The sequence below is a fragment of the Electrophorus electricus genome, chromosome 1 (assembly GCF_013358815.1).
Source record: "Electrophorus electricus isolate fEleEle1 chromosome 1, fEleEle1.pri, whole genome shotgun sequence".
NCBI classification, from domain to species: Eukaryota; Metazoa; Chordata; class Actinopteri; order Gymnotiformes; family Gymnotidae; genus Electrophorus; species Electrophorus electricus.
The window spans coordinates 12052268-12077267 of NC_049535.1; the positions used below are offsets into that span (position 1 = coordinate 12052268).

At 43.8% G+C, this 25000-nt stretch overlaps 1 protein-coding gene across 7 annotated transcripts in view; it reads right to left on the reverse strand.

The window, feature by feature from the left end:
• Positions 1–25000, reverse strand: part of dock9b (dedicator of cytokinesis 9b) — a 58442-nt gene that overhangs the window by 2026 nt on the left and 31416 nt on the right. For 5 of the 7 annotated variants that reach the window (XM_035520658.1, XM_035520624.1, XM_035520594.1 and 2 more), the window contains 34 exons: positions 24994–25000; positions 24693–24804; positions 24219–24337; positions 21814–21900; positions 21607–21699; positions 21277–21392; positions 21097–21166; positions 20865–20990; positions 20577–20648; positions 19277–19423; positions 18964–19047; positions 18608–18719; positions 17752–17930; positions 17557–17634; positions 17327–17438; positions 16975–17102; positions 16142–16256; positions 15434–15500; positions 15126–15173; positions 13994–14130; positions 13378–13484; positions 12971–13108; positions 12655–12837; positions 12141–12254; positions 11762–11977; positions 10740–10797; positions 9557–9663; positions 5069–5191; positions 4852–4965; positions 3528–3674; positions 3084–3294; positions 550–740; positions 302–402; positions 47–185 (listed from right to left, as the gene is read on the reverse strand). The exon at positions 24994–25000 is cut by the window's right edge and continues 86 nt beyond it. In XM_035520658.1, coding sequence (XP_035376551.1) covers positions 47–185; positions 302–402; positions 550–740; positions 3084–3294; positions 3528–3674; positions 4852–4965; positions 5069–5191; positions 9557–9663; positions 10740–10797; positions 11762–11977; positions 12141–12254; positions 12655–12837; positions 12971–13108; positions 13378–13484; positions 13994–14130; positions 15126–15173; positions 15434–15500; positions 16142–16256; positions 16975–17102; positions 17327–17438; positions 17557–17634; positions 17752–17930; positions 18608–18719; positions 18964–19047; positions 19277–19423; positions 20577–20648; positions 20865–20990; positions 21097–21166; positions 21277–21392; positions 21607–21699; positions 21814–21900; positions 24219–24337; positions 24693–24804; positions 24994–25000 — 3958 coding nt within the window. Of the gene's footprint in view, positions 1–46; positions 186–301; positions 403–549; positions 741–3083; positions 3295–3527; positions 3675–4851; positions 4966–5068; positions 5192–9556; positions 9664–10739; positions 10798–11761; positions 11978–12140; positions 12255–12654; positions 12838–12970; positions 13109–13377; positions 13485–13993; positions 14131–15125; positions 15174–15433; positions 15501–16141; positions 16257–16974; positions 17103–17326; positions 17439–17556; positions 17635–17751; positions 17931–18607; positions 18720–18963; positions 19048–19276; positions 19424–20576; positions 20649–20864; positions 20991–21096; positions 21167–21276; positions 21393–21606; positions 21700–21813; positions 21901–24218; positions 24338–24692; positions 24805–24993 lie in introns of those variants that run through there. The other 2 variants (XM_035520668.1, XM_035520775.1) reach the window with 2 other exon arrangements.

Genomic DNA, 25000 nt, shown 5'->3' on the forward strand with positions numbered 1-25000 from the left:
GTGCACCAGCTCATGCACGCCCGTGTTCATGTACACACACATGTACCTGCTCATGCATGATGAGCGAGAGTTCTCTGGTCAGGTCTCTGTAACTAGTCTTCATCTCATCATGATACTCCTGCTGGTCTTCCTTTATCAACCTCTCATTCACTCCCAGCGCCTGGCCACAGGCCTCCACGAACTGCCTGCACACACATGCACATTTGCAAACACACGCACACACACACAAAGCTATGGGTTTACCAAAAAGGTTAGTCACTGTGTCAAACAAAAAAAGCATGGCTAAACCAGGCAGGCGTACCTGAAGAGATCTTTGAGCTGTTTGACTTTGTTGTCGGGGTATTTCTTGGCAGGGGCGTCATCGAGGAACGCTCGCGCATATGCAAGTGGTCCAACGTTGACCTACAGAGAGGAATGTTGGAGCCCATGTACTTTATGGTTGTGTGGGTATCCGCTGGAAAACTACAAACCCCTGAGTGTGTGTGTGTGTGTGTGTGTGTGTGTGTGTATGTGTGTGTGTGTGTGTGTGTGTGTGAGACAAACACACACCTGTACACTGATGCTGCCCTGCAGTTTGAGCTGGAGCCGTATCATGTCAACGCCAGGGGCGGCACACAGAGCTCGCAGCTCAGACACTTTGCTGCTCATCTCATCGATGGCCACCTCGATGGGACTCAAGTCTGTGTGGTGCTCATACATCACGGCTATTCGCTTCTTCACGTACGGGAAGCAGTGAGTGGCTGGGGGGGGGGAGAGAGAAAGAATGAGACAGAAGAACAGAACGAGTGAAAGACAACAGTAGGAAGTCTACTGCTCTTATTGAAAGACATGATATTATGAAGATATGAAGGCTCATGTATGCGGAGCGTGTGTCTTATCACTCTTAAATGTACATTATGAGACAAAGTGGTGTCCCTGAGACTTCCTTTTAAGATCACAGCTGTGCTGTTTTGTTTAGTATCGTCGTATGTACACAATTTGAAATCAGTTCATAACAGCCTTAGTTGCTGTGAGCTCTAGAAACATTTAAGGAGACATCAGGAAAAAAAGGAAACCACATTATCTAGACAACGTAATGGCCCTCCCTGAAGATTTCACATTATCTTAGCTACTGAAAAATGTAAATGTGAATCAAAATGAAAATAACGTTGATTTAACTTTTAAAATTACGAATTCAAGTAAACTGAGGGAAAGCCCAATTTTCCAGTGCTGGCTCTTCAGCACTGATGAAGATGATGGGTCTCCAGTGACAGAGAGAAGGAACTGCACCATGACCCAGTCATAAGACATTATACTGAAAATTGATCCCATTATTAATTATTAGTAAAATTAATAATTAACTTATTATTACAAAACAATACTCTTGTCTATTAACAGTTATGTGTAGTGGGGGTGTTTGATTAGCTCAGGCTAGCTAACTAGCTAGTTAAGCTAATAACCCATGTCTTAGCTAAGCTTTGCTTTAGTGATCTAAAGTGTGTGTTTGGTAGGTTAATGTCTAGCCTTAAAATGTATGCATTATCACTAACCTGCCTTATCTTGTGTGGCTGACTTAAGTGAATTTCTAGTGCTAACCCCGTACATTGAAAAAATATTAAAGTGATAAAGTGTTTAGCAGTCAAGTGTTTGAAAAGATACTGGAGCATTATGGGAACCGTAGCTAGCATTAGCTAACCAACATTACATACCTCGCACTGAGCTATTAATGACAATTAAGTATTATTAATTAAGTTCTACTCTCCAGTTTTTAATAAGTCTGACAGGATGATCAGGGATCTAGAATCAAGGATGTTATGAAGCTCATTTATAGATGGTACATGGAGAGACAAAACTTTCAGAAACGTTCAGTCTGAATCAGGGGACCTTTCAGAAACGTTCTGTGTGAATCAGAGAACTTTTCAGAAATGTTCTGTCTGAACCAGGGAACCTTTTACAGACTGAAGATAAGAAGCTTGGCAAAAACCTCAGGACACGTGATCGTGGACGCATGCCAGCAACCAAGACAGATTAGGTATTAGGCATCAGCAAAGCTGATATGAGGCCAAAGGTTCAGGGACACTGGATTTGGAAAAGGTGTTGGGCAAGGAAAAGCGGAATATCACGGAAAAGTTACAGGAATACATAGTAGAGATCTCATCCATGATCATTCTGCTATGTATTTTATAATACACAACTACAGTGTTCTATAATACACATCTGCACTATAGCTGTTCCTACAGGTAACCAGTGTTCTATAAAACACACCTGCTCTATAGCTGTTTGTAGAGATAATCGCTGCTTTTTTGGTTAATTCTGCATCTCTGAAGTTAACCGAGTGATGGTAATTTTGCTTTCAAATGTTTCAAATTACTTCTGTTGTGAATGACTGGTTTTATTAAAGAAAGGGGTGGGTGACGTCTGAGTATTTTGCACATGTATACATCAATGATTGGAGATTCAGTTTGTTGTCATCGCTCAGTACAAGTACGAGGCAACAACATGCTGTCTTCACATATCCGAGCTTCTCTGGAATCTAGGCTCAGAGTGCAGGGTCCTCCGGCCTTCGGGGCCTTCCAGGGGCTCCGCATGGCAGAGCCAGGATTCAAACCCACAACCTTCCACTGACAGTCCAAAGGCCTACTCAGAACTTGAATAAGTTCAAGTATTTGAATAAGACATATTTATTAGTACATTTACCATAAAACTGCATACTAAAAGTATCCAGCCAATACCTGCCCTTTGGTCAAAACCAGTCAGTCATAAAAGAGGCCAATAAAGAATGACCCGACATTCATGGGACCAGTGTATCCAGTCAGCTGACTTCAGAGTACAAGAGTGCTTCCCTGCAGCTTATTATTATAATGATATTAATATATTATAATTATATTAATATATTACAATTAGCTGTACACGTATGGAAACATGTTAGGTATGTTAGAGCAGGTGTATCTATTAAAGTAAAGACTCAGTGCATGTGTAAATAATACACACACTGGTCAGGTGAATTGGACTGGTAAGGGTGTAGAGGGAGGGTGGGTGTAGATGTGGGTGGAGGGGTAAGGGTGTAGATGTGGGTGGAGGGGTAAGAGTAGAGGGCCACTCACTGGTGAGTACTGTCCTCCTTTTGCACTGCTCATCCACGCCTCCATGTCTCCTGCCGTCCGCGGTGAATGGTGTCTCGAAGACAAAGCGCTGGATGTTGTGACTCCTCTCGAAGTCAGTGCGCCTCTCCTCCAGCTCCTTCTCCTCCAGGTAGGGGGTCACGTGCGTGACCTGGATGTAGGCAAACTTGGCTTCCAGGTCCTTGGGGTTCACCTGGTTGACAGAGAGATACGAGACACACGTATGCACGTGATTTGTGTTTAGGACCACGTCACGTTCAAGGTGCATTATACGTGCGCGTGCTCAGGAAGCCGATGTTAACGAAGGATTATCACGTATATGGTGATAATGACAGAGATCTGTGTGTGTCTGGGTGTGCATACACTGGGAGTAGATAAACATTTGCTGCTTTGCTACTCTGTGTGTGTGTGTTTGTGTGCCCTCACCCTTCCAGAGTCCTGGATCATTCTGACATTCTCTGCTCCAAATTTGTCAGAGTAGAGTTTGAGCAGGCGCTGGGAGATCTCCGAGAGAGGCGTGAACTTGGGCTCCTTATAGATGTACTCCTTCCCATCCTCTTCTTCAAAGAACCCCTAAACACAAGCAGTTCACAAGGGCCTGTGTGTGTGTGTGTGTGTGTGTGTGTGTGTGTGTGTCTGTCAAAAGTGGGTTTAAAACCACACATGACAATGATAAGGGCAGTGTGCCCCAAGGCCGTAATGGATGGCTCACCTCCAACAAAGAAACCTGAGGCATCATTCACAACTCCACTCCTCACGCTTCCCAAACGCTACACGATCTTACTGTCTCCATGGAAAAAATCCTGCCTACTTCATCCACTTTATGGCTTGATATGTGCTTTGGAACACCTTAACGTGGGGTTTCCTTTGTGTTTCAGTGTTCAGGTCTAAAGCTTTCTGGAGATGTGTATTATTGCGGGCACTCAAATGCACCCACACTGTTGTGGGAGGAGAGCACTTAGCCGGCACGTCCCCACGCTACGGCGCCCTCTCCCCTACGCAGCTGCACGGCCCATAAACCCATTACTGCCTTGGTAAGCTTAATGACCACAGCACATGCTTATAGCGTGCACTGTTTACCTATGGCTGACGCAGGCGTCAGAGTGTGAGTTTCCATTTTGATGTGTATTAATGATCAGGGAAAGGCCACACAGAGGGCAGGTCTGTGCAGATGGCAGGTCTGCAGAGAGGGCAGGTCTATACAGAGACCAGGTCTGCGCACAGAGCAAGTCTGCAGAAACGGTGGGTCTGCACAGAGATGGCAGGTCTGCACAGAGAGCAGGTCTACACAGAGGGCAGGTCTACTCTGCCCTCGTCCATGGGGATGAAGCACGCTTCTGAACAGTGACTACAGACCAAATGCAGGAGTGGCTCATGGACAGTCTGGGTTGAAAGTGAGTTACTGAGTAAGACTCAAGTCAAATGCACTCACTCTCTCTTTCTCTCTCTCTCTCTCTCTCTCGCTCTCTCTCACAAACAGACACAGCTTTCTACACGCAAAGCATTTAGCCTTACTGAGAGAAGAAGAGAGAGCAGAGAAGATGTGATTAACTCATTTTAAATCCTGCACAAGCTTTAGCAGCAAACATGCAAGACCCAGGATGCTGTGATTAACAGCCTCGCCCACTGGGGCTAGAGCGAACACTCAACATCTACATCTCAACATCTACAAAGGTGTTTCCACGGGTTCCCACATGTCCATGTAAACACTGCCACCTCCGTGTCTGTTTAGACCTTGAAAGTTCTGTACCTGACCAAAAAAGGCCACCCTGAAGAACGTTCCCAGCAGCCTCTTCCCAGAATGCATCACTTCCATCACTTTGGTGTAGGCCCGATGTAGCCGGTCATACAGATGGGCCAATTTCTACATACAAAGAGGATTAATCTAAGAACGATGAATAATACAAGTTATGTAATGAGGTTGTGCGTGTGTGTGTGTGTGTGTGTGTGTGTGTGTGTGTGTGTACCTCAAAGTCCCTGCGTTGTTCATAGATTGGGATGATGAGTCTGTAGATGTCTGAGATCAGCTCATACCTCTCAGCCTTCCACAGCCCGTCAGAACACTCCTCCAGGAGTTCCATCAAGACTTCCTACATACACACCCACACACACACCCACACACACACACACACACACACACCCACACCCACACGCACACCCACACAATGTAAATGTCACGATTAGTCCCTCTCAGGTTCCTTGTACCGTGTTTTCCCTGTCCTGAGTTTTTTAGTTCCATTTCGTAGTTTGGATTTCTCCGACCCTCGTTTAATTTTCCACACCTGTCCCTCGTTTCTAGTCTTGTTAAATTCATGTATTTAAACCCTCTCTTAATCCCAGTGTTGGGCTGTTCACTATTAGACTTCATTATGTTTGTGATGTTTGGCTGTATGTTTATTTTGAATCATTGTGTTTAAGTTTGTACTCCATGCCTTCGTGTTTCTTAGCCCTGAATTTTCCCTAGCCTTAGTTATAGCCTGCTTCCCCGTTTGCCTTAAATCTCGCTCTTCTCCGCCTCTTTACCGCTCAGCGTTACAGTAAATACGTCTTAACCCATGACAATCAGACTGCAAAGGCCTTCATGAGGTTCTCAGATTATATAATGCACGCCTTGGAGTGGATTAACTAGATAACACCCTGGTTACTGTGTCCACATGTATTTATGAAGACATGATTGCCAAGTTCTGATATCCATAGGCAAAATACACTTAGTATGGTTCTACTTCCTTTAGTTTTGGTATTACTTCCTTTTGACACCACCACACGTTGCACACATACAGCCCAAGAAATTGTTACCAAGTATATTCTGCCTGTTACTACTTCTGTTTTGACCACTGATAAACATAATCTCACGTTACTAATTCTACTGCTAAATCTAATCTCACGTCACTAATTCTACTGATAAATCTAATCTCATGTTACTAATTCTACTGCTAAACAATCTCATGTCACTAATTCTACTGCTAAATCTAATCTCACGTTACTAATTCTACTGCTAAACATAATCTCACGTTACTAATTCCACTGCTAAACAATCTCACGTACTAATTCTACTGCTAAATCTAAACTCACGTTGCTAATTCTACTGCTAAATCTAATCTCAAATTACTAATTCTACTGCTAAACAATCTCACGTACTAATTCTACTGCTAAATCTAATCTCACGTTACTAATTCTACTGCTAAACAATCTCATGTTACTAATTCTACTGCTAAATCTAATCTCACGTTACTAATTCTACTGCTAAATCTAATCTCACGTTACTAATTCTACTGCTAAATCTAATCTCACGTTACTAATTCTACTGCTAAACAATCTCACATTACTGATTCTACTGCTAAACATAATCTCACATTACTAATTCTACTGCTAAATTTAACCTCATGTTACTAATTCTTCTGCTAAACACAATCTGATGTTACTAATTCTTCTGCTAAATCTAATCTCATGTTACTAATTCTACTGCTAAACATAATATCACTTTACTAATTCTACTGCTAAATCTAATCTCACGTTACTAATTCTACTGCTAAACAATCTCACATTACTGATTCTACTGCTAAACATAATCTCACATTACTAATTCTACTGCTAAATCTAATCTCACATTACTAATTCTACTGCTAAATCTAATCTCACGTTACTAATTCTTCTGCTAAACAATCTCACGTTACTAATTCTACTGCTAAATCTAATCTCACGTTACTAATTCTACTGCTAAATCTAATCTCACATTACTTATTCTACTGCTAAATCTAATCTCACATTACTTATTCTACTGCTAAACAATCTCACATTACTTATTCTACTGCTAAATCTAATCTCAAATGACTAATTCTACTGTTGCCAAGACAACAGGTTAACAACATCTAACTCGTTTCAGTAATCTAACTAGTTACAGTAATATTCACAGAAGCCAATACCCAGAGAAACAAGACAATTTTCACAGGAAACTAAAAAGTTTAGCCAGCAAAGTTTAATGACAGCATAGTTTGCGTATCTAGCTAACTTCAGAAACACCCACACAAAATCAAAAGATTCCACGGTCTGTCATAAGTCTACTGAATATACTTTTACTGGTTTGTTGAGATTGCTTTTGGCAGGTATATAAGTTTAGAAGTGAGATCAGGCTTGTATCGAACTACTTAGACATTATATGGTTTAAATCCACACTTACCAGCCAGTCAGAATCCAGTATTCACCCACAGCCTGGTATAAACTGCCATCATTACCATTAACACACATTCACTAGCATATCATTCACAACATGTACTGATTGATGGACTATAAATGACATTTGAAATAAAAGTCAAGGGCAACCTTTAGTATTTAACACAGATCCAAGAGAACTGTGGCCCTATGACAGTGCTATGTCATATGATAGGTGACATAACCCCTCCATGTTAACCCTATGACAGTGCTATGACTTATGATAGGCGACATAACCCCTCCACGTTAACCCTATGACAGCGCTATGCCATATGATAGGCGACATAACCCCTCCACGTAAACCCTATGACAGTGCTATGACTTATGATAGGCGACATAACCCCTCCACATTAACCCTATGACAGTGCTATGCCATATGATAGGCGACATAACCCCTCCACGTAAACCCTATGACAGTGCTATGACTTATGATAGGTGACATAACCCCTCCACGTTAACCCTATGACAGTGCTATGACTTATGATAGGCGACATAACCCCTCCACGTTAACCCTATGACAGTGCTATGCCATATGATAGGTGACATAACCCCTCCACGTTAACCCTATGACAGTACTATGACTTATGATAGGCGACATAACCCCTCCACGTTAACCCTATGACAGTGCTATGACATATGATAGGCGACATAACCCCTCCACACAGTACCCTTCCAGTACAGGTCATTTGACATGTGACAACCAGGAAGTGGAACGTGGACTTATTATTATTTACATTTCTATAGCGCCTTTCTCAGACTCGAGGACACTTTACAGATATAGGACAGATTTACAGGACCCTACATAATATCACCAGAAGGTCCATGTATGCATGGGCACAGCAGTAAGTCCCTGCAGTCATACTAATGATAGTGATTATGTAGTGTAGTGATCAAGTAGTGATCAAGAACATATAAGTAGTCTGTATGAACATATAAGTGTCCTGTAGGAACGTATATGTAGCCTGTAGGAATATATAAGTAGTCTCTATGAACATATAAGTAGCCTATAGGAACATATAAGTAGCCTGTAGGAACATATAAGTAGCCTGTAGGAACATATAAGTAGCCTGTAGGAACATATAAGTAGCCTGTAGGAACATATAAGTAGCCTGTAGGAACATATAAGTAGCCTATAGGAACATATAAGTAGCCTGTAGGAACATATAAGTAGCCTGTAGAAACATATAAGTAGCCTGTAGAAACATATAAGTAGCCTATAGGAACATATAAGTAGCCTGTAGAAACATATAAGTAGCCTGTAGAAACATATAAGTAGCCTGTAGAAACATATAAGTAGCCTGTAGAAACATATAAGTAGCCTGTAGAAACATATAAGTAGCCTGTAGAAACATATAAGTAGCCTGTAGAAACATATAAGTAGCCTGTAGAAACATATAAGTAGCCTGTAGGAACATATAAGTAGCCTGTAGGAACATATAAGTAGCCTGTAGGAACATATAAGTAGCCTATAGGAACATATAAGTAGCCTGTAGGAACATATAAGTAGCCTGTAGAAACATATAAGTAGCCTGTAGAAACATATAAGTAGCCTATAGGAACATATAAGTAGCCTGTAGAAACATATAAGTAGCCTGTAGAAACACATAAGTAGCCTGTAGAAACATATAAGTAGCCTGTAGAAACATATAAGTAGCCTGTAGAAACATATAAGTAGCCTGTAGAAACATATAAGTAGCCTGTAGAAACATATAAGTAGCCTGTAGAAACATATAAGTAGCCTGTAGAAACATATAAGTAGTCTCTATGAATAAACTGATGTTCTATATTTCTGCTGTCCACTTTTTTCTTATTCCTTAAAAGAACCTAACTGTACACTTCTGATATTATATATATATATATATATATATGTGTGTGTGTGTGTGTGTGTGTGTGTGAGTGTGAGAGAGAGAGAGAGAGAGAGAGCGTGTGTGCATGTAAAATAATAAAATATTGATTGCATTATTTATTCAAAGGAAAACCAGGAAGGCTAAATCATTACTAAGATAAGATAATCTATGGATAGAAAATCTCAAATTCCTGCAGTTGTTCTGACGCACATGTTTAAAGGCCATCAATACTCCATGTGATAAGATAGGAAACCCCATAAAACATTGGAATGAGATGAGTGCTGTAGTTATTGATCTGCTTGTGGGGTCACTGAAATATTGCTACAAGTGCTGCTGCAGCAAACACAATCAATGACACCAAAGGGCGTGGCTGGAGGCGGAACCGTGGGCAGGGCTAACCTCATTAAAGTGAACATCCTGCATGCCCACGTCCTCCATCATGGCCGCCTCCTCTTCGATGTTGGGAGTGATGACACGGAACGCTGAACAGCCCTGCCAGAACATTCCTATGGCGGACGGATGGGAGAGGTGGTGTTAGGAGGATCTGATGATAATCAGACAATCTGATGATGCAAGAGACCCTGGCAACAGCATACTTTATCAGCTTAACATTAGCCAGACTCAAACTGGAATAAAATTCCTAAGGCAGTCTGCCACACTTAGTTACATATGGCTAAAAGACAGCAGTTATAGTTAAAAATGTATTTTATTTAAAGTCTTATTGGTGTGTTTGAAGAGGACGGTGGGTTGCTCAGTGCAAGAAGAGCACCACTGTCTGGTACGTTTGAACATGTGCGTGTGTCTTAGTTCCATTATCAGAGCGATTCAAATGGCAACTCTTAGCGGGAATTCAGTGAATTCCACAGCGCTGCGTGGGAATGACCCTTGGACATGCTCATGAAGGTCTGTGTGTGGGTGTGTGTGTGGCCAGCACAAGTGTCAAACACGTGACACACCTTCACTGGTGTTACTAGGCACACTGCATGTGCTCCTCCGTCTCATAGATGCATTGCGCAGGTGCTTATTTGCATATCTCTGCTGACACGCACCCCTCCACCCTGCTTATTACTGATCAGGATTCCAGCACAGGCCCACTGTTGACCGATTATTTATACGGTGGCTGACCAATCAGCCATGACGCAGACGTGTATATGCCTGCCGGTGGCTGCTATGCTGGAATGCAGAACAGAAGAGGCTAGTAGGTGGTTCCCACCAATGAGCATCAAGCAAGTTATCATCTCAAACAGCTTATGCAATTTATTTTATCTGCATAAATCAAAAACATGACTTTTGAATCTAGCATGTTGATGACTGTGATGGTTTGTGTGGTTCTGTTTGGTGGGCATTAACGTTCCTTACTTGTTAGGTACAGTAACCTGATCAGAACTATAGAAGCAACGTCTCAACGCCAAACGTACTCCTTTCCGTTCAGAATGTCTTTTTAACGCTACTCAACTTTCTATTTGGCTCACACGTGCAGCACGCCAGTGTAAGTGAAATGGCCAAGGGACTGCTGACGCGTGAACGGCTGTCTGCACAGCGCCCTCTTGTGGTCGTTCGCATCCACGTGGTCCACACTCACCTTTCCTCTTCAGGTACTCTGCCACCAGTGCTGCCACGTGCACATAGCACATCGCTGCCTGCACAGAAAATAATCGCACAATTATATAACTGTAGAATTTGTATGTTTGTTATACAATCTTCCACTTTGGGGTCTCTGTATGTCAGTCCATAAGATGATCAGACCCCCTCTGCTCTTGTACACTCTGCTCTTTTTATTTAATTTGCCCCTCTGCCCACCCATCAGTACACAGGCAGTAGAGGAACAGCCCTGGGGGCGTGGTCTAGTAGAGGAACAAGCCCTGGGGGCGTGGTCTAGTAGAGGAACAAGCCCTGGGAGCGTGGTCTAGTAGAGGAACAAGCCCTGGGGGCGTGGTCTAGTAGAGGACGAAAGCCCTGGGGGCGTGGTCTAGTTGAGGACGAAAGCCCTGGGGGCGTGGTCTAGTTGAGGACGAAAGCCCTGGGGGCGTGGTCTAGTCGAGGAACAAGCCCTGGGGGCGTGGTCTAGTCGAGGAACAAGCCCTGGGGGCGTGGTCTAGTTGAGGAACAGCCCTGGGGGCATGGTCTAGTAGAGGAACAAGCGCTAGGGGCGTGGTCTAGAAGAGGAACAAGCCCTGGGGGTGTGGTCTAGTAGAGGAACAAGCCCTGGGGGTGTGGTCTAGTAGAGGAACAGCCCTGGGGGTGTGGTCTAGTAGAGGAACAAGCCCTGGGGGTGTGGTCTATTTGAGGAACAGCCCTGGGGGTGTGGTCTAGTAGAGGAACAAGCCCTGGGGGCGTGGTCTAGTAGAGAAACAGCCCTGGGGGCGTGGTCTAGTAGAGAAACAGCCCTGGGGGCGTGGTCTAGTTGAGGAACAAGCCCTGGGGGCGTGGTCTAGTTGAGGAACAAGCCCTGGGGGCGTGGTCTAGTTGAGGAACAAGCCCTGGGGGCGTGGTCTAGTTGAGGAACAAGCCCTGGGGGCGTGGTCTAGTTGAGGAACAGCCCTGGGGGTGTGGTCTAGTTGAGGAACAGCCTTGGGGCGTGAGCGCGGCTCTGGCCAACTCCACCTCGGATGGGTCGCCGTTCTTGACGTGGATGCGGGCCATGCTGTCCAGCCAGGTCTTGCGCAGCTCCGGCGTGCTGGCGTAGGACTTGGCCAGGCTGTACTGCAGGTCCACCAGCATCTCGGGGTCGTTCTCGTGCTCCTTCATCTGCTCCGTGGCCATCAGCACCGTGCGGATGCACTTGGTCAGGTCCTTCACGTCGGAGGAGAACGCAGTGTGCTGAGGCAGGGTGGAGAGAGAGAGAGATAGAGAGACAGGGAGAGAGAGTGAGAGAGAGAGAGAGAGATTGAGAACATTGGCACTATTTCTGAAAACCTCCTGCCAAAATGAATTAGTAAAAGGACTGAACTGAGTTTAAAGTTAAGGCTGCCTCTGTGTTCACCTTTATACTCTTGTCACTGTTGGCACAGTTGTTGATGATGGACAGAGAGTGCTGAAACCGCGTCCCGCCCATCCCGACCACGGCAGAGATCAGCTGACTTACCGCTATTACCACCTAAGACAGATGAAAGCTTTGTCATAATAACAGTAACTCTCAGACAACATCAAGCTTACGGCTGCTTCTTCTCAATCTCGAAAGCAAGTCATTGTCTCACACTTTGCATTTTGTACAAGCACTTTCTGGGTTGTTGGTTTTTTTAACTTTCCCTGCACGTTCTCTCATTTTCTGTTGTTTTCTTTGGCTTGTATTTACTGTACTGTAACTACTGTACTGTATTTACTTTGTAAACAACTAATTAAAAAAAAAGAGTTTGTATCCAAGGTGCATTTAAGAATCTCAGAGAGAATCTGTTTAAGACTTTGTTTTTTTGCAAAAGTAAAAGTTAGATTTGGATTCGTTCAGAACGTCTGAAGGCATGCACTCTGCACTAGCTACAGTTACCCCTCCCTCTTGCCTGCAGGTGCGTGCGGACGAAGGACTTCCTGCCCGTGTGCTCGAAGTTGCTCTTCATGAGGAAGTAGAGCAGGTGGGCTGCCTCACTGCGGGTGGAGCCCAGCTTGGAGTTGCAGCAATTCAGGATCTCGTAACACATCGAGGCACACATATCTGCCCGTCCGTCGAAAAATGTGCACGGGAACTGGGGCAGAGCGCGAGGTGGAGAGGAGTTTGAAAATACAGCATGGTAAAAATGCGACAGCTCTAAAGGCAGAAGTGAAAAGGCGTGGTGATTGTGTAGCTGTTACCTTTGGTGGCGTAAGGTGTGTCGTTACCTTGTATATGAAGGTGCTCAGTGAAGTGAAGACATGTTTCAATGCCGCCTCTGACTGGGAGATCTGCAGGAGGCACAGGTGCACCCGGAAGACCTTCTTCATCAGCACATTGTGACCCATATCGGCACACAGCTGCGTCTACAGAGACGTTCCCACAAAACGAAGGCTAGCTTTCAAATTCACGTTCACCACTTTGGTTGCGTTTCAGAACAAGAAATACAAGACTCAATGCGGGCTGGAACTTGTGCCTTTAACTACAGTATGCCTGTACCTTTAAAGGACTCCTTAACTAGTCCAGAGCAAGCTTGTACCTTTTACTGGTACCTTTAACCCCTGCAGTTTGAGCGAGACTAGCAGAGTCTGAATGAGACCTCATATTTAAAGAGGAAGAGGAAGGTGTGCTGCACCTTAAACCCCATGATGAAGACACTGAGAGTGTCCAGCACTGTCAGGCAGACCTCAGTGGAGACGTTAGCCTCCAACAGGCATGCGTCAGCGTCGCCATGGCCACACGCTGGACGAGGAGAGAAAAACGGAGAAGAGTCTGAGACCAACATGGGTAAGCTCGCTCTGTACTGCCCTGCCAGTCAAGCTCCGGCGCAGGCGAGCGTACACTAGAGCTCAGCTCAAGCTTGAAGTTAGAGTCTCTGTTTCTTTAGAGTCGAACATCGAACAGACAATGAACATGGGCGCAATGAGGGGAAATATGTATGTAAGTATGTGTACAAATATGTATGTTAATATATGCATACACATATGTATGTAAGTGTATGTACACTTATGTATGTATGCATGTGTACACATTACGGCGGTGATGAAAGGACACGCTACCAAATGTCTTACCATAATAAGTGAATGTGTGCTTCTTTGTATGTGTGTGTCCATGTGTCAGGAATGTGTCTCACTGAGGTTAAGTCAAAGTGTCCATGTGTCAGGAATGTGTCTCACTGAGGTTAAGTAAATGTGTCCATGTGTCAGGAATGTGTCTCACTGAGGTTAAGTAAATGTGTCCATGTGTCTTACTGTGGTTAAAAGTGTGCGCACTCTCCGAGCTTCCGAGCTGGTGTAAGCGTGTGTGTATAACGCTCGCTCTGTTACGAGACACAGGGAGTGTCAACGACTTCCTGTCTGCAGCTGTAAATCCCACCCCTTCCTGGCTCCTGGGAGAAAGCAGAGTCTATTGAAAGGTTCAGTCAACTGTCAATCACGTACACAATAAGACCAAATGAAATGATTGTTATTCACTACCTTAAAAATAGAAACTACATCCAAAAGCCTTATCTACTTATCTATCATTTTATATATATCTCAGCTGTGCAAGTGTACTTTATTACAATACATACATATTATATATATATATATATATATATATATATATATATATATATATATATATATATATATATATATATATATATATATATTATAGCACACACACACACACACACACACACACACACACGCACGCACACACTCTAATAGTGCACTGTATATCTAAATAAGATATTAATGGTCATTTCAAAGACCCCATCATGAACCCAACTATGAATCCTTCAGAAAAGCAGACATGATCATTCTCTACCCTGTTAGCATGAGTTTGCTTATGACAGAGTGACAATTACACCAAACCGGTGGAAGACATGGAGACATGGCAGATCTGATGAGTTGACAGAGTGACTGAATGGACAGAAAGCAGCTCTGTGCTGTAGTCTGTGCATGCTTTTACTGTAGCACACCAATGGGACGCTACAATGCATCTACAAGCCACACCCACAACACAGACGCATACGTAGATACGCTGTACAAACACACACACGTGCGCGCATGCAAAAGCAGTCAACAGCAGTTGGTGAGTGTGAGTGCTAAACCAGAGTGAGAATGTGGTTAGTGTTCAGTCACAGGACAGCACACCGTTCTTACCCCATACACAGAGGCCAGGGTGTTACTGCAGGCCTGACTAACCATGCTCTCGTCAGCGTGTACATACACATAAAGAGGAACAGGGGCCTTCAGACTCTTGGTGTGTGTGTGTGTGTGTGTGTGTGTTTGTTTCTGTGTATGTGTGGTAGTTTAGCACTATTTGGTGTAAGTACAGTATGTGTGATATTTTTTTTGTTCAAGGCAACATTAGTTGTGGTGAAAAACCCGCTCTTACCTGGTGATGAACCTCTTCCCCATGTACCTAAACTGATGGAGACAGACCCTGAAGGATAGAAGAGAGGAAGGAAATGAGGAAGGACTCTTGGGTGCTCATGACCCCAGACTGCACGCTGGCACGACCATGGCGGGACCTCTGATTGAACCCTGCCATGACCCTTGACTGGACCCTGGCATGACCCCTGGCATGATCTCTGGCGTGACCTTGGGCGTGGCTTTGGCATGACCCTGGCGTGACACCTGTTGTGACACTGGTGTGACCCTAACATGACCCCCGACTGGGCTGTACTGGTTTGGCACACTTACTCTAGCAGAGTGAAGAAGTCCATCAGCTCAGAGGGAGAAGCTTTGTTCCAGTAGGTGAATAACGCGTCTAAAGGGAAGGAAAAGAGCACTGGGTCAGGGCTGCTGTCATTACTGTAATACATACAGCTACATTAGCCTGCTGTCATTACTGTAATACATACAGCTACATTAGCCTGCTGTCATTACTGTAATACATACAGCTACATTAAGCCTGCTGTCATTACTGTAATACATACAGTTACATTAAGCCTGCTGTCATTACTGTAATACATACAGCTACATTAAGCCTGCTGTCATTACTGTAATACATACAGCTGCATTAAGCCTGTTGCCATTACTGTAATACATACAGCTGCATTAAGCCTGTTGCCATTACTGTAATACATACAGCTGCATTAAGCCTGTTGCCATTACTGTAATACATACAGCTGCATTAAGCCTGCTGTCATTACTGTAATACATACAGCTGCATTAAGCCTGCTGTCATTACTGTAATACATACAGCTACATTAAGCCTGCTGTCATTACTGTAATACATACAGCTGCATTAGCCTGCTGTCATTACTGTAATAGATACAGCTACATTAGTCTGCTGTCATTACTGTAATAGATACAGCTACATTAAGCCTGCTGTCATTACTGTAATACATACAGCTACATTAGCCTGCTGTCATTACTTTGCTGGTTACGGATGTGTGGGTGTTTTACCTTCAGACATACTCTTGAGCACATGCAAAAAACACATAAGTAGATTCTTGATTTCCTCTCTGTCCAGTTTGTCACAGCATAGAACGGAACTCCCAAGAGCAGAGGCAGACTGGATCTGTCCCACACACACACACACACACACACACACACACACACACACACACACACACACACACACACACACACACACACACACACACACGTCTAATCTCTTTGAGAATAGGCAGAAGTACCAGCATTCTGTGAAAATGGAGAAAGTAAAGAGGACTCTCTCTCTCTTTCTCTCTCTCTCTCTCTCACACACACACACACAAACACACCACTTCAGGAAAAACCCCTCACTGTTCCAGGACAGAAACCCAGGCATAAACATGCACACACAGTGGCACTCCCCAGTAGAGGCCACTCAGGACAGATCTACTTGGACTGATGGCACAGTGACCTCTGTGTCCATCTCTGAGAGACCAGGGGCTGACAAAAGCCAGAATTCCACTGTGATGCGTTTGGCGGCCCTGCTGAGTGGGGCGGAGTCCTCTGGGTCAAGTGGGAGGGGCAGTATCATGAGGGTGTGTCTACGAATTAACCGCTCTCTCTGCTGATAGGTCAGAATTTAGAGGGCACAGGTCAGGAGAGGAGGGGCAATGTGTCACTAATGACAAATGGATTAATACACATGAAAGAATGAACAATACGAAGAAAGATGGCGAGAAGACGTCTCCCTGGAGTTAGTACATGAAGAACGGAAGAGAAAGAGGTAATGACTGTTAGCACAACTGCGTACAGAAACGGTGCTGAAGGAAGTTCCGTCTCAGGAGAAGAGAAGAGCTTTTTACCTTATCTAAAGAGCTGGTCTTCTCACTGTTCCTGTCAAGCAGGCTGTTCCCTGAGTCGGTGCTGACCAGGGAGCCTCTGGATTCAGCGTGGCGGACGCAGACGTTGGGTGTGGACACATGGGGGGAGGCTACAGAGAAGAGACAGGGGTGAGCTGGGACCTCATTCCAGATCAGATCATCTCACTTTAGAATGGCTCCATGCACCAGGGCGAAGACGGGATTCGACTTAACCCGAACCCCATGATGAGGTCAAAGGTCACACTAACAAGCTTTACAGATGGATCTAGGAAGGTGGTGAAGGAGAGAGACCATGGCTGGGTAAGAGATGGCAAGGCAGTAATCTCACGCTCACCCGTGCCAGAGATGACTCCAAACACATCCTTGTGCAGACTGCTGTCGAAGGTTCCAGCAGGCTTGTGCTGAGTTGCCGTGGCAATGCTTGAGAGAGGGTCATCTTTCCAGTTCTGGAAGGAGACTCAGGCCTTAGTGAGTGGTGTGTGTGTGTGTGTGTGTGTGTGTGTGTGTGTGTGCAGGCATGTCATGTGAATTTGACCCATTCACTGGGTCCTTTATAGAACTCACTTGGTTGAGTCTGTGAACATTCTCTTGAAGCAGTCCAAACACAGGCAAGTAGAGAGTTGCTAATCTGGCTTGCTGACTCTGAAAAAGAGACACACACACACACACACACACACACACACACAAACGAGCCATATAGGATGGATGTTATTACAGACTATTGCAGCTTGGCCTGGTGCTTTGGCGGTCCGGACTAACCTTGGAGGCATAGCGATCGTCGAAGGCGTGTTTGGTCAGCAGGCTCTTGAGCGCGTGTATGGATATCTGCCGGATCTCCTTAAACTCCTGCAGGGCCCCGCCCACCTCCCGCAACAGGAGCCCGACCAGGAAGTGATTCTTGCAAAAGTCATCCGTCAGGGAGTAGTCTAGCTGTAGGTCTACACACACACACACACACACACACACACACACACACACACACACACACACACACACATACACATACACACATACACGAATGATTAGTACCAACATAATTGATCCATATAAAACCTCATGCTTGAGACAGGGAACTAAACTGTGTCATGGTAGAGCAATGATCACACTGAACGCTCTCTCTCTCGCTTAAGATGATCTTAACATTACAACACTTTTTGGGAACCAGAGTCCTGGCTGTTTGTTACGTACTGAAAACACCACACCTAAAAAAACTACAGAGACTACAACAGAGGCACTGGGATGACTACAGCGAGACACAGTCCAGTGAGACCCAGCCTAGCAACACATACTACACACAAAACTGCACGAAACTGTAATTATCCTACAATGATATGAATACATGATTTAGACACTCAAAGTGAACTTTCATACCAATTCACACCACTACCTCACGCAATGCATGTTTACAACACATGGACGAAGCACGTCAACAGAGGCAGAATGGCTCAGGTGAGATAGCAGGAGGGAGCTGGCTTCTAGATAATCTAATCTAATTTAATCTAATCTGTCTCAGTAAACCTTATTAGCATCATTGAACAAAAGGTCAGAGATTTGTTGTGATGATCTGGAGGAATTAGATTTCAGTATGAGAACCGGAAGACTGTGGAAGGCCTACCTTGGAATCGCATTATCCTGCCTTTCCCAAAGGCCATGGGCAAGTTGAGAGGCACGTAATGCTCGTGGTTACACACCACCCTCAGGAAGGCAAACTTAAACTCATACAGCGTCTGCGGCAGACATGCACAGAGAGGCCAACCTCAGACCTGACCTAGTGTAACTCAGACAAAAATCACATGCTTGATTTAAATCCCAGAGTGTCAGCAATCGTAATGCACGTGACGTCGTGTGAATCTACACGTCCACTGCACATCAAGCCCACATCTCCTACGTCACAGCACACCGAAAGGATCTGTTGTTTTTTTTTCCTTTGCCAGCCGAGGCCAGGGTCCTGACGTAGAATTAGCCGTGCACCTTAGAATCCCCAGGTCCGAAGCAGCTGATGTAGTTGCTGATCTGCTTGAAGACAAAGCCGCGGTCCATAAATGTGAAACAGCGCTGTTTGAGGGGGAAAGTCAAACACAAACACTTAGGACTGTTATCATTTCATAACGCACTTTGAAAGCTGACCAAATATCGATTCACATCCTTTTCCCACTCTGAACTCTTTGACCCCGTATGCAATTCCTGAGGTAATCCAACACTAATTCTTTGTGGCAGAAACAAGGAAAGCAGCTCCAGACCCGGGTCCTGTGGCCCAGAAAAGGACGCCTGATGTGGGCCTCACCTTGATGAAGACGGCCAGGCTGTGGTTGGCATTCCGGGTGGCGTCCAGGTTGTCTTTGTACTTCTGAGTGATGTGGGGCCCCACCATGGTCACCAGCGTCTCCACGGCATGGTGAAAGGGAGCGGTGAAGCGTTGGTTCCTGGAGAGCTGAAACACAAACACAACACAATAGCAGTCAGACACAACAGTGTGGCAGTGAGACAACACAGTGGCAGTGAGACACACACAATAGCAGTCAGACACAACAGTGTGGCAGTGAGACAACACAGTGGCAGTGAGACACACACAATAGCAGTCAGACACAACAGTGTGGCAGTGAGACAACACAGTGGCAGTGAGACACAACACAATAGCAGTCAGACACAACAGTGTGGCAGTGAGACAACACAGTGGCAGTGAGACACACACAATAGCAGTCAGACACAACAGTGTGGCAGTGAGACAACACAGTGGCAGTGAGACACACACAATAGCAGTCAGACACAACAGTGTGGCAGTGAGACAACACAGTGGCAGTGAGACACAACACAATAGCAGTCAGACACAACAGTGTGGCAGTGAGACAACACAGTGGCAGTGAGACACACACAATAGCAGTCAGACACAACAGTGTGGCAGTGAGACAACACAGTGGCAGTGAGACACAACACAATAGCAGTCAGACACAACAGTGTGGCAGTGAGACAACACAGTGGCAGTGAGACACACACAATAGCAGTCAGACACAACAGTGTGGCAGTGAGACAACACAGTGGCAGTGAGACACAACACAATAGCAGTCAGACCCAACACTGTGGCAGTGAGACACACACAATAGCAGTCAGACACAACAGTGTGGCATTGAGACAACACAGTGGCAGTGAGACACAACAGTGTGGCATTGAGACAACACAGTGGCAGTGAGACACAACACAGTGGCAGTGAGACACAACAGGTGGCGAGCTATGCAGAGCAACTCAACGCAGCACAATACAGCAAAATGCATCAAAATGTGACAGTCAGACACAATGCAAAACAGTCTACACTGAAAACTTGAGTAAAATTATAAAAATAAAATCATTTACTTAAAACACTTACAGACCTTGAGTCTGTGAAAGGCACTATATAAATTAAAAGTTATTATTACTCACATCTTACAAGATTAGTAAATTCATGCATTTCCAGAAAGTATAAGCAATCTCATTCCATATCTAGTGAGATTACACAGAAGCATCTGAATTTTACCGTGCACAACCAAAACATGTAACGTGTGTAAAGGGCAGAGAACAGCTGATGGGATGCAGAGCCAGGTGTCACTCACTTTGACTTTGCCGCTTTCCAACAGATGCTGAGCCATAGACTTGGCTAAGACCTCGAAGAAGTACCAGGAGTACTGAAACAGAATGAGTATTACCAGGAGTACTGAAACACGGTGAGAATTACCAGAAGTGGTGGTTAGTGCCCATGTGTAGTGTTATGAACCACGCTGTGGTGGTTAGTGCCCGTGTGTAGTGTTATGAATCACGTCGTGGTGGTTAGTGCCCGTGTGTAGTGTCAAGAACCACGCCGTGGTGGTTAGTGCTTGTGTGTAGTGTTATGAACAACATACCTTGAGGAGTTTGTTGCTGGTGAGGAAATCCGTAGAAGGCTTCAAGATGGCGGTCATCGCTTTGGCTATTTCCTCGTGCACCGTCTTGTCGCTGGCTGTTGAGCAGGTTTCAGCCTTAAACACATACTACACAACAAAACCAGACAGTCACCAGTGAAGAACAGTTATTTCTCAACATAACTACACTGCATTGAAAGAGTGCATCATGGTTAATGTAGCCCTGGGACTTTACCTTCACATAGGATCTGAGGTAGTGTTCGAGGCCCTCCTCATGACACTGGGCCACGATGTGAACCATCACCCTGAAGGACACAGAATACAATGAGCATTTAAGATCGGGGAGTTCAGACAGAGGTCCTTCATCAGCTGAGCTAACAAAGTGCTTATATATAAATCTATTTGATTTATTTACCTGGTGGTGTTCACTGCCACGTCTTCCTGACGGGTCGTAGTCAGAACATGCACCAGCTGGTTGAGGATGGTTGGCAGGAAGTTAATCATCACATGACCCTCCATGGCATGGAGACTCTGAGGAATCATGAGTTAGATGTTCTCAACACGAACACGTATCCATGCTGATCTCTATTAGACCTGTTATTATTACCTGTTATTCAATCTTTACATTTCTCATTTAGGTGAACGTGTTACTGTACATGATTGTGATGACAATAACAAACAAACAAACAAAATATGACAAAAATGGTGTTTTCTTTCTACTGCGGATGTGGAAAAGTGCGTTCACCTTGAGGTACTTCACCAGCTCAGCTTCCGGGGCGTGTTCAGATCCGGGTGCCATCTTCTGGCAGTGGTGGAAGAAATTATGCAGGTGCTGATCCTAAAATCAGACAAACAACGTCTTTATTCAACACATACTGTGCATTTCATGGACTTACACGATGGACTCACCTTAGCGACAGGACAGATCTCGACTTAAGTGATCTCGACTTACCTGAGTGTAGACTGTGGAGACCAGGTGTGTGGACACTCGGAAGAGGGGACGACCTCCATCCACCCACTTCACCTCCGGACTGGAGTGCTGTCATCCACAAAGCATACTGTCAAAGTATCTGGGACAAACTTCTAGAGCTCACAACATTACTTATCTGGAGCTCACAACATTACTAATCTAGAGCACACAATATTACTAATCTGGAGCTCACAACGTTACTAATCTGGAGCTCACAACATTACTAATCTAGAGCACACAATATTATTATTCTGGAGCTCACAACATTACTAATCTGGAGCACACAATATTACTAATCTAGAGCTCAATATTACTAATCTAGAGCTCACAATATTACTAATCTAGAGCTCACAATATTATCATTCTGGAGCTCACAATATTACTAATCTAGAGTTCACAATATTACTAATCTAGAAATCACAACATTACTAATCTGGAGCTCACATTACTAATCTAGAGCTCACAATATTATTCTGCAGATCACAATATTACTAATCTAGAGTTCACAATATTACTAATCTAGAAATCACAACATTACTAATCTGGAGCTCACAACATTACTAATCTAGAGCACACAATATTACTAATATAGAGCTCACAATATTACTAATCTGGAGTCTCAAGATTACTAATATAGAGCACACAATATTAAAAATCTAGAGCTCACATTATTATTAATCTGGAGCTCACAACATTACTAATCTAGCGCACACAATATTATCATTCTGGAGTTCACAATATTACTAATATAGAGCTCACAACATTACTAATCTGCAGCTCACAACATTATTAATCTAGATTTCACAATATTACTAATCTAGAGCACACAATATTATTATTATGGAGCTCACAACATTACTAATCTGGAGCTCGCAACATTACTAATCTGGAGCTCAACATCAGTCTAGAGCACACAATATTACTAATCTGGAGCTCACGATATTACTAATCTAGAGCGTACAAAAATAATCTAGAGTTCACAATATTATTAATCTGGAGCTCACAATATTACTAATCTAGAGCTCACAATATTACTATTCTGGAGCTCACAATATTATTATTCTGGAGCTCACAATATTACTAATCTAGAGCTCACAATATTATTATTCTGGAGCTCACAATATTATTATTCTGGAGCTCACAATATTATTATTCTGGAGCTCACAATATTATTATTCTGGAGCGCACAACATTACTAATCTGGAGCGCACAACACTACTAATTTGGAGCGCACAACACTACTAATCTGGAGCGCACAATATTACTAATCTAGAGCGCGCAATATTACTAATCTAGAGCTCGCAATATTATTAATATGGAGCTCACAATATTACTAGTCTAGAGCTCACAATATTATTATTCTGGAGCTCACAATATTACTAATCTAGAGCTCACAATATTACTAATCTAGAGCCCACAACATTACTAATTTGCAGCTCACAACATTATTAATATAGATTTCACAATATTACTAATCAAGAGCACACATTATTATTCTGGCGCCCACAATATTACTAATCTAGAGTTCACAATATTACTAATCTAGAGCGTACAATATTAATAATCTAGAGCTCATAATATTACTAACCTAGAGCTCACAACATTAGTAATCTGGAGCTCACAACATTAGTAATCTGGAGCTCACAACATTAGTAATCTGGAGCTCACAACATTAGTAATCTAGAGCACCTAATATTACTAATATAGAGCTCACAATATTAATAATCTAGAGCTCGCAATTTTACTTATCTAGAGCTCGCAATATTACTAATCTAGAGCTTGCAATATTATTAATCTGGAGCTCACAATATTACTAGTCCAGAGCTCACAATACTATTATTCTGGAGCTCACAATATTACTAATCTAGAGTTCACAATATTACTAATCTAGAGCTCACAATATTACTAACCTAGAGCTCACAACATTACTAATCTGCAGCTCACAACATTTTTAATCTAGATTTCACAATATTACGAATCTAGATTGCACATTATTATCCTGGAGCTCACAACATTACAAATCTAGAGCTCCCAATATTATTAATCTGGAGCTCACAATATTACTAATCTAGAATAATCTAGTTATAAAAATGAACACACTTTTACCATATGATACATGACACCAGACTCACACAGGCACCCATATACAATACCAGATTTACACACACGCACCCATACGACATCAGACTCACAGACACGCACCCGATACGATATCAGACTTACACACAGATACCCAGACGATATCAGACTCACATTAGCCATAATCCTTTAATCCTACGTGGAGGTTAAGTGTAGCATTAGTACAGGTCTCATTAGACCAGATTACTGACACCATGAGTGAATTATTCATCCCTGTTACTCTTAAACATGAAGAGTGTGGTCGTTACCTTATTTCGCTCATCCTGAGAGCTCAGGTAGCCCGCAGGTAAGTTACATGCTACAGGAAGCTGCTGTTCACTCATGGCTGCTCGGCCATCTTTGAGCAAGGGCAACCAGGCAGAACCCACTGACCGGGAAGAGAGACGGAGAGAGAGAGGGAGAGAGAGAGAAAAAGTATTTAAAGCAATACTTAAACGATCACTAATCCTGCACTTACATCTTATTGTCTGGAATGTCTTGACAGTAAATGGAACAATGATGAAAATGTAATGTATTTCCTAAAAAGGAAAAAATGGAAAGAGATTGTGTGAACCTACTCACCACCACTACCACAGAGAGAGAGAGAAAGAGATAGCATGTGAATGAGAGAAGAATCAGGCAGCTGTAATCTCTGTTGTTGGAAACACCTTCAGCATGACCTCTCTCTCTCTCGCTCGCTCTCTCTCTCTCTCTCGCCCTGGAGGGGGCGCTGTGCGGTATACCTGCTGTCTCCAACACATCCCTCTTCTTGGTGCTGCTGTCACAGCTGATGTGGTAGAAGGTGAAGAGTAGGTGGTGTTTCTCATGGAGCTGAGTGGGGAGCTCCATCTTGATCTGACACACCGAGCGCAAAAGAAATACACGTTATGCTAATGGCCATGATATTCCTCAGAAAACAACAAATTATACTATAAACGCACCCATGAGAAATGGAGTCATTTAATAGTCAACCTTCAACCAATTAAAACCAGTCAACCAGTTAAAACCATAACCACTTCGCCGCTGTTCACACTGAACTCTGACCTCATCG